Source organism: Oratosquilla oratoria, unplaced genomic scaffold, assembly GCF_046742065.1.
Source record: "Oratosquilla oratoria isolate Oo_2021 unplaced genomic scaffold, ASM4674206v1 SCAFFOLD47, whole genome shotgun sequence".
Classification (NCBI taxonomy): domain Eukaryota; kingdom Metazoa; phylum Arthropoda; class Malacostraca; order Stomatopoda; family Squillidae; genus Oratosquilla; species Oratosquilla oratoria.
In genome coordinates this window covers 1,658,506-1,668,505 of record NW_027467711.1, presented here as the reverse complement: position 1 = coordinate 1,668,505, position 10,000 = coordinate 1,658,506, and the positions used below count along the sequence as shown (strand labels likewise).

Sequence of the window (10,000 nt, the reverse complement as noted above, 5' to 3'; positions counted from 1 at the left end):
ATTATGTTGTTGGTATAATAGATTGCCTGGGCATTACCCCAATCAACTGGATGATTATTTAATTCAATATGCTTGAATATACCACTAGAATGATAGCCATCCCTGACATTTTTCTTGTGTTGTTCAATTCTAATGTTTAAGGGTTTGGCAGTTTGACCTATGTAAAATTGATTACACATTTTGCAAGGAATTTTATAAATGCATCCTTTTTTTATTTCAATACTATTGTTGATAAGTTTATGTTTTACTGTACTATCATGTTTAAAAACTACCTTTACGTTAAATCTTTTTAATAATTCTGTGATACTTAACAAATTTTCTTGAAATGGTAAAATTAAAACATTGTGATAATTGAAAGGTGATTTAGGCTGAGGAGTTAAAAATGATTTCCTTGCAAAATTGTAAGCAATATCAAGGAATTGCTTAGGGTATTTTAATTCTAGCCCAATGTTAAAAACATTTCTGATTTCTTCATCAATAAATTCAGGACTACAAATACGAAAAGCTCTTAAATACATTGAGGCAAATACTGTACGTTTAATATTATTTGGATGAGAAGAAGAATAATGAATATATGAACTTACATTGGTTGGTTTACGATATACTTTAAATTTAAGGCTATTGTCATGACGTAGGATAGTGCAATCTAAGAAAGGTAAGGTACAATTTTTCTCAATTTCTAAAGTAAATTTAATAGAATCAACAAGGGTATTCAACTTAGTCAAAAAATTATGGACATTTTTATCTTCTGGCCAAAGACATAAGATGTCATCAATATACCTAAGCCAAGGGATGTTAGGGGGGAAGATTGTGCGTAATATTTTAGTTTAAAAAAATTCCATGTATAAATTACTTAAAACTGGGGATAAAGGGTTTCCCATACTCATGCCGAATTTTTGGGAATAGAAATTACCATTAAATTGAAACTTACAATCTTTGACACATAATTTAATTAGTTCAATCAATGTAGATGATGGCAATGGAAGAACATGTTTATTAAGTTCATCTTGAAGGTAAAATAATAAATCATTTATGGGAACTTTTGTGAATAAACTTACTATATCAAAACTAACCAATGTAAACTTATAATTAGGTTTAATATTATGGAGTTTGTCTATTAAATCAGAAGTGTTTGTAACATGAGAAGAAGAGATTGTACCTACTAAAGGGCTAAGGATAGTAACTAGCCATTTGGAAAGCTTGTAAGAAGCGGAACCAATTGACGAAACAATAGGTCTAGCGGGGTTGTTACATTTATGAGTCTTAATGAGACCATACATATGTGGCAAAGGGGGACTAATTGAAGTGAATTTCTGTAAGAGGTCTCTATTCTTATGAAGCAGTTCTTTTAATTTCTTATTATAATAACTATTAACTACTTCTGTAGGATTTTTGTTAAGAAGTGTGTAAGTATTGTTATCATCTAATAAATCATTCATTTTTCTAAGATAATCAACCTTGTTTAAAATAACAACTGCATTAGATTTATCTGCTTTAGTGAAATGTAAATGATTATCTTTTTTAAGACTAATAATTGCCTTCTGAAAACGTTCTGGGCAATTAGGAACAACCTCTTGTGATAAAGCACCATAAACAATTCCTTTACAAATATTGAAATCTTCAACTGATAAATCATGGTTCTTTAAATTACAGAAAGCTTTACCAATGCTGACAAAATTTGTTGGATTTGAATTGTTGGCAAAACTATCCTACGTCATGACAATAGCCTTAAATTTAAAGTATATCGTAAACCAACCAATGTAAGTTCATATATTCATTATTCTTCTTCTCATCCAAATAATATTAAACGTACAGTATTTGCCTCAATGTATTTAAGAGCTTTTCGTATTTGTAGTCCTGAATTTATTGATGAAGAAATCAGAAATGTTTTTAACATTGGGCTAGAATTAAAATACCCTAAGCAATTCCTTGATATTGCTTACAATTTTGCAAGGAAATCATTTTTAACTCCTCAGCCTAAATCACCTTTCAATTATCACAATGTTTTAATTTTACCATTTCAAGAAAATTTGTTAAGTATCACAGAATTATTAAAAAGATTTAACGTAAAGGTAGTTTTTAAACATGATAGTACAGTAAAACATAAACTTATCAACAATAGTATTGAAATAAAAAAAGGATGCATTTATAAAATTCCTTGCAAAATGTGTAATCAATTTTACATAGGTCAAACTGCCAAACCCTTAAACATTAGAATTGAACAACACAAGAAAAATGTCAGGGATGGCTATCATTCTAGTGGTATATTCAAGCATATTGAATTAAATAATCATCCAGTTGATTGGGGTAATGCCCAGGCAATCTATTATACCAACAACATAATAGTAATCAAAATACCAACCTACATAAAGGCTTGTACAAACTTGATAATTTCATTTGTCAAGAAATTAGTAAGATAATATCATGTAAAATGTAATCCAACAAATTGACTTAATGTCGCCCTATATAAGTAGTAGAAACAGTGACCCTTGGCGAATGTGACCTGATGTCGCCCGACCATCGTAAGATAATTGACAATGACCTTCCGCTCTCTTTGGCGACTGTGACCTGATGTCGACCATCGTAAGATAATTGACAATGACCTTCCGCTCTCCTTGGCGAATGTGACCTAATGTCGCCCGACCATCGTAAGATAATTGACAATGACCTTCCGCTCTCTAGGGGGTAATTGGTCGGTATGCTTATTCAAAACTGTCCTGGTTCCTTTGTATCATGTATATAATGTCTATGTATTCCTATCACTATGTACTTGTTGCACTGAAGATGTAATATACGAAAGCGCTCTGCTTCGTTAGTTTCTTTTTCCAAGTGGTCTACTTTGCATATATACATATATATATACATATATATATATATATATATATATATATATATATATATATATATATTAGCCAAATTACCCGCGCGTTTCTACGCGTTCGTGAATCATACCTAACCTAACCATGCCCCACCTACCTTAACCCTAACCAAAATATATATATTTTTAAATGAAACATAGTTATCTAAGTACCTGGTGTGATAGCGTATCAAAATATATATGGTTATGGGGGTCTATCTGCAAAACCCTAGGAGGAGTTCGTGAACATATAAACAAACAAACAAATTAACAGACAAATGAAAGATAGTAATCCAAGTACCTTGGGTTATAAGGTTTCAGAATATATATGATTATAGAGGTCTATCTGCAAAAACCTAGGAGTTCGTGAATAATCTCTAACCTAACTACCTAAATCTAACCCTTAGCCCTAACCAAAACATATATATTTTTTAAATTAGATATAGTTATCCAAATGCCTGAAGTAATAGGGTACCAGAATATATATGGTTATGGGGGTCGATATGCAAAACCCTAGGAATTCCTGAACAAACAAATAAACAAACAAACAGACAGACAAATGAAAGATAGTTTTCCAATTACTTTGGGTTATAAGGTTTCAGAATATATATAGTTATAGGGGTCTATCTGCAAAAACCTAGTAGTTCATGAATAATCACTCACCTAACCATAACCCACCTAACTTTAACCATTAACCCTAACCAAAAGAATTTCTTTTTGAAATGCATTAAAGAATTTGCACGGAATCTCGAAGGTTTCGAGATATGGTGCAAACTAACCAATGCATTCACGGGGGCTCCTCCTGAGAGGAGTAAAATCGTTTATCTTTCGCCAAATTAGAAAAACGAAAAAAAACAAAAAAACAAACTGAGACTCTCATGGTTTTCTGTTGGACCTAGGCCTTGCTCAGGTCTGAGCGTTGTCAACGTATGTTCCATGAAAAAATGATGAGGAAGATAGAAAAATAGATAAATGAATAAATAAATGAAAGACATAAACAGGCCTCATCGACCAAAGTTATCACCTGATTACCCGGTATTCAGTCTCATCAGGTTCTCCATGACGTCACACTGAGATCCCATGCAACATGTATGACGTCACACAAGGACCACACGAAGCAAATGCGCCGAGAAAAAGTCGCGGGACCGGATCACATACCAATCGAGCTCCTTGACCACGGTGGAATCGCCATCAAGACCCGGTTGTTGGCCCTGATGATTCCAACGTGGAGATCTTGGACAGGGCCATCTTGAATCGTCATAAAGAAATTACAGAGGAAATCCTACCGGAGCTTGAATGTGGGTTCCTTGACGGAACCTTATTTTCTGTGCCAAATACAGACAGGAAAAGGCTCCAGAATGTATGACAGTTTCCCGAGAGAAGCCATGTGGGCAGGTCTCAGACGATCCAAGTGATGCGTGATGGGATGACATTGGACAACCCTGCCGTGGAGGTCAAGCATAATTTTGACTAAGGAGTTTCCATCCTATCCCGACTCAGATCTAAGAACACTACCTCCATTTCCTGAAGAACGGCAGCAGTCGGTCAGTAACTTCCAGTCTGCATATTCCCGTTTTGGTCTGACTGTCAAATCAGGAAAGACCGTGAGTCTTGTCCAACCCCTACCGGCAGCAGCTCCACCCAGGCCCGGCCCGAGAGTTTTTGATGCCCTAGGCGAAGCTGAAAAATGATGCCCCTTGGGTCCTCTCCTTGAAAGGTCACCCAGGGCCAGTGGCTCGGGTACAATAATTTTTGGTTCAATTTTGTATCAATTATAGTTGATGGTAACAAAAAGAGCCCTTTTATAGCAATATACATCAACCATCCAATACTAAGTTGAAAAAAAAAATTGTGCAACACATTGTTGGAAATGAGATTATATAGGCTACAATAAAAAAAACTATTGGTTTCCATGACACACTTCAACAAAAATTACAATTCCACTCTCCTAGCTTTTAGACTGGCGAATTTTCCCACTAATTCAGCAAGATTCAAGTTAGAAGCTTCCTCATTCTCTATTGATATAGTAGCTAAACCAACAAGCCTTTGCTGCAGCATTGTTGAGCGCAAGTAAGTATTAATTAGCTTCAGTTTAGAGAAGCTGCGTTCTCCACTTGCAACGGATACTGGCAAAGTTAATAATATTCTTAGGGCAATCACAACATTTGGTACACTATCTTGCAGTTTTTGCTCAGATATAAAGCAAAGTGCTGCTTGTGGGAGCATGGGTTTCGTCAAGCACCTTGATACTGCCTTGAGCTCTGAGCATAGGTCTCTTGCATCAATGTCGTGATGCCCATTGTGTGTTAATGACTTTTCTAAATTTTGGCAGTCATGAAGAATATCTGCGTTTGGTGCATATTTTATTCCATGGATGTCATATAAGAAGCCAAATATTGCTTTGTAGGAATGTAGCTGGTGAAATCTTTCTTCTACTGACTGTATGGCCATGTCAAGAACGCTATAATAAAATTCTACTTTAAACGTTTGGCTGGGGTCTTCTAGTGATTCCTCATGTGCTTCATAATCAAATAGACGCTTCTTTTGCCTTTTTCGTGATTGTTTTTTCTCAAATTGTGGCTCTATTTCCAATTCTTGAGCCACCTCTGTAGCATCAACCAGAACTTTTTGAAAACCATCATCACATCTACAGCTCAGAAGGTAGCTTTTTGTTGCTTCCAACTGTTTGGTAGCCGAATTTAAATCAGCATCTTTATCTTGAAGATGCTTGCTGGTAATATTGACTTCAAACAGGATGTTATACCATGTGGCAAGTGAAACAGCAAACTCATATTTGGAAACAGCATCAGCTAACTCCTTGGCTTCAACCCGGGTCGAACTTCCAGATGACCCTTTAAGGTTTGTGTCTTCATAAATTTCAAGTAAAGCATCATATATGTCAGCAAGATGATATCTGAGGGGTTTAAGAGCATCAATCCGACTTTCCCACCTGGTCTCACTTAAAGGTTTGATGGTTAAGTCTTTCATGATACTGACCAAAACCTGCCATCGATGAGTTGAGATTGAGAAAAAATTATACGGATGTTGTACTATCCCAAAAAAATTGTAGTTTGAAGACAACATTTGACAGCATCATTCACCACTAAGTTTAATGAGTATGCACTGCAAGGTACAAAGAAGGCACGTCACCGTTCTGTTTTCCTTTCATGTTGCTCCCATTATCATATCCTTGACCACGTAAATTGTCTATCTGCAACCCCACATTTTGAAGCTCATCCACCAGTGTTTCAGTCATGAAAGCTCCAGTAGTTTCTTATAATGGAACAAAGCCTAAAAAAAAAATTTGATGCAAACTTGATGATGACTAACCTCTGGCTCTTTTTTAATATCTACATATCGAAGAATCATTGTCAGTTGCTCTATGTGGCTGATATCAGGTGTACAATCTAATATAATTGAGAAATATTTTGCAAGCTTTACTTCGGCCAAAATTTTCTCTTTAATTGCACTTGCCAGCAGTTGTATAAGTTCATTTTGGATCCTTTTTCCCAGACAGTACACCATAGTCTCTTTGTTTTTAATTCTACGTAAATGTTCATTCATGACTGGATCAAATAAAGCTAGAAATTCAACCAACTTTAAAAATTTCCATTGTTGGGACTGTAGAGGCTCTCATTTGTTCCTCTAAATGCTAAGTTCTGTACAGCAAGAACCCTAGACAATGGAATCAAACGTTCCAAAATATTTTGCCAGTACTTTTATTCCTGCTTCAAACTCTGCTGTTCAATATGATCAATGGTTTTTCCTTGTTTCAATCGTAGTTCAAGTTCACGCCAGGTTTGATAGTTGTCAATATGTTCCGTGCTTCTTTCATGAACAGAAAGAATTGCTGTGGTATTCTGCCAATCATTAGAATCTTTTTTATGCAGAGAAACATTAGGTTTGGAGGAAAATAATTTACAGCAAAAACAAAACATAACATCTTTCGAAGTTGAATAAACCAACCAGTCACGGCATACTTCCTTACCATTACTCAGTCTTCTTTTGTAATGTATAGGAGAAAATCTTCTGTTCTTAGAATCCTTGGGGAAGTTGTATGAAGAAATGTGCTGTGGTCCATGTTGTACAAGCAGTTGTCGCAAAACATTATTGCATGTGTCAGGCCAAGTTGCTGGATCTCCATAATTCACATCACTAATTCCAATGTCAGATACAGCAGCAGGTTCAATACCATCAGCTTTTTCTCCAATAGTCTGTGCAACATCTACTTTACAGTCTGTGTTTGAAGTTGCAGTGGGTTCAATATTGGTACTACCTGCTGATTTACTACCATTTTCGCTTGTTTTTTCTCTACTTAGATACTTAAAAAAAGGACCCTCTTGTTTTGCTACTGCCTTTGCTTGTTCTGCTTTGCGTTTGCGATTTTGTGCCCCTGAGGGCTGCTTTCTATTACTCATCTGAAAAGCACAAATTGAGAGGAGTATTATTGTTAATTCCTATTAGATAAATCTTAATAAATATCAATTAATGCATTCCATTGGAGTATATACCGTATAGACAGTTTAAATATATTCCTCTTTAGGGTTTATTCCTTTTCATATAAGGGTTAAACACACTAGGCCTAGTTCACCACCACAACCACATATATTCATGTTAATAGTAATATACATAATTAGTCACTTTTTATTATGTTTGGTAAATTTATAGTTTCTTCCCCGTCTCGGAAACTTTGATTGAAATATATTTTTTCTTGTAGATTTTAGTGTGCTATGAACGAATATGACTGTCGTTTCTGGGGGAAATGGCTATTTATTTTATTCTTTATTTTATTTTTTGTTTCATTTCTTTTTTAATCACTTGGTGTTCACAAACGTAAAGGCCACTAACCTAACCTAACCTGAGCTAAAGGTAATTAGCCTAACTATACCTGACCTGACCTAACCTAATCTAACCTAATCTAACATAACCTAACCTAACCCAACCTAACCTGACCCGAGATTTTCAGTAAGTGCTAGCGATGTTAAACGTGATTTTTTCCATTAAGAATAGAGAAGAAAATGCTTCGAATAATGATGATTATCCGATGGTATATGTGAAAATTACCGTTGTTGAAACGAGGAAGAAACTATAATAATACCTTATGTTTTTTCAAGTATTTCAAATTATATATAGTCTAGCCTAATATCAAATTTTCACTTATCGATATTTCCAACAACAAAAAAATTATGGTCGGTTTCCAACCTCACATTCCAACCTCAATTTGAATCTCCCCTCTAGCTTTGGTTTCACTCTATAACATATCAATATGCGTAAGTATTGTAATGAAACATAACGCAATACAATCACGCTATATTCACCGACGTGGAACACTATATAAGAACTTTAAAAAATAACATCGAAGATCTAAACAACCCAATTTTCTTACTTCATAAACACAGCCGTTGCGTTGGCGAGAGTTGAATGCTGGCGACTGGCGTGTGTTCGGTGTTCCCGTAGGATATCAGCTGTGTTAGTGGGGAGTGGTGGCGCGATATTTGAAACAGTGTTTCTACCAGAGCATTCGATCGGTGTTTTCTCTCTGTCGGGGTTACCTTATCTCACCCTGTCCCTACTGAATTGAAAAATAAGAAAAATAGGGGAAATTTGGCAAAACGCTTCTGCGAATTAACCAATTAGTTACTAGTCTGACGCCTGACGGTTAATGATTAAACCATGCTTATTAAAGTACCGAAATAGGAATTACTGCTTAATGCCCCTCTCAGCCTGATGCCCTAGGCGACCGCCTAGATTCGCCTAATGGTAGGGCCGACCCTGGCTCCACCTGACTGCCAGATCGCATCAAATGTGTGAAGGAAAGAACATCGAGATCCGGCTTCGAGTGACACCCGCTGCTCAGGGAAACTCACGAGTCATGTCTTCAAAAACAAAGGCTGAGCTACGACTAGTTCCAACCTTCACCCTGTAAGAGGCTGGTAGAGTCAACAGAAGAGCTGAAAGAGGCATCGGAAAATTACCTGAAGGGACTACTGAAAAAGGACTTTGAGGAGGTCTTCCAGGATTGGGAGAGACGCATGCAGTGTGGAGATGCGAGAGGCATTTATTTTCAAGGAGACAAAGTTTTGTAAGCTTATGAAAATAAATAGTGTCTCTCTTGACATTTTCTCATTATTTATTTATCGTAGTGGTATATGTATATATATATATATTGTGAGGGCAAACGAATAATTAGGTTCTCTCTGCCCCTAAATACGAGAGTTGTAAATCCGGGTGCTCCTATATTTGCTGGGGATCGAATCAAAACACGGACATTTTTAAATGATTTAAAGGATTCTAGAATACATCATACGAAGTCAACTTTCAAAGGGGAGCATTAAAGAGCACAACGGATCTTGATGTCAGGAACACAAATAGTATGCGAGGTACTCAGCACCTGCACCTCTGTACTACAGCGAGGAAGTACCAATCAATGGTTGTGATGTGTAGGGGAGAACCGTTCCAGGCCACTAAGGAAGACCATTTCCATTCGGAAAACAGTGATGTGAAGACTTGAGCGCGGAGTAGACTGCGGCGGGAGTTGACAAGACTTGTGGTGGAAAAAAGAAATGTGCCAGAAAGAAGAAAACTTCATCAAGGGCTGATGGAAAGTGAAAACGGCTCTTGGAAACCAAAAAAATAAAAAATACCTTGCAGATAGATTAAAACCATGTTGGCTGAAGATAAAATTAATTAGCACCCCAGGATTGTGATTAACAGGCTTTTGGAAGCTGGGTTGCGAGCAGATCGGCCCAGGAAGAAGCCACGACTCACAAAGACCCTGAAGAAATCTCGATTTGAATGGTCTAAAACAGTATATTCGATAGATCCCAGATGACTGGAAAAAGACAAATAGCTTTATGTACTCTCTGCACTCAGGTAACACGGTATTAGAGTGAATTAAAATTGATCAAAATTAAATTTGCAAAAAAAAAAAAAAAGATAATGATAATAATACTGATATATCCCAATTTCTGTTGAAGCATCACTAGATTTTATATTGTTGATTAAATTCTTTGACTTTCTTCCACCGAGGCAAATACTCCTCTAAGGTTAATGCCTCTGCTTATCTGTCTATTCATTTTCAAAATTAAAAGGTCATTTTACTTGCACTTCACACCTGATTTAATTATATATTTTGTATGAACA

General features: G+C 36.1%; 2 protein-coding genes across 2 annotated transcripts in view; both read right to left on the bottom strand.

Moving 5' to 3' along the window:
• Positions 1 to 3,954: 3,954 nt before the first annotated feature.
• LOC143023374 (zinc finger MYM-type protein 1-like) lies at positions 3,955 to 6,382 on the bottom strand. The gene is made up of 3 exons (XM_076181894.1): positions 6,188 to 6,382; positions 4,794 to 5,860; positions 3,955 to 4,105 (listed from the first exon to the last, which is right to left on the bottom strand). The coding sequence occupies exons 1-3, from the start codon at positions 6,380 to 6,382 to the stop codon at positions 3,955 to 3,957; spliced, it is 1,413 nt and encodes a 470-aa protein (XP_076038009.1).
• A 194-nt stretch (positions 6,383 to 6,576) lies between these two features.
• LOC143023373 (zinc finger MYM-type protein 5-like) overlaps positions 6,577 to 10,000 on the bottom strand; it is a 24,871-nt gene continuing 21,447 nt past the window's right edge. Inside the window, exon 2 of the mRNA XM_076181893.1 lies at positions 6,577 to 7,275. Coding sequence (XP_076038008.1) covers positions 6,577 to 7,275 — 699 coding nt within the window. The remainder of the gene's footprint in view (positions 7,276 to 10,000) is intronic.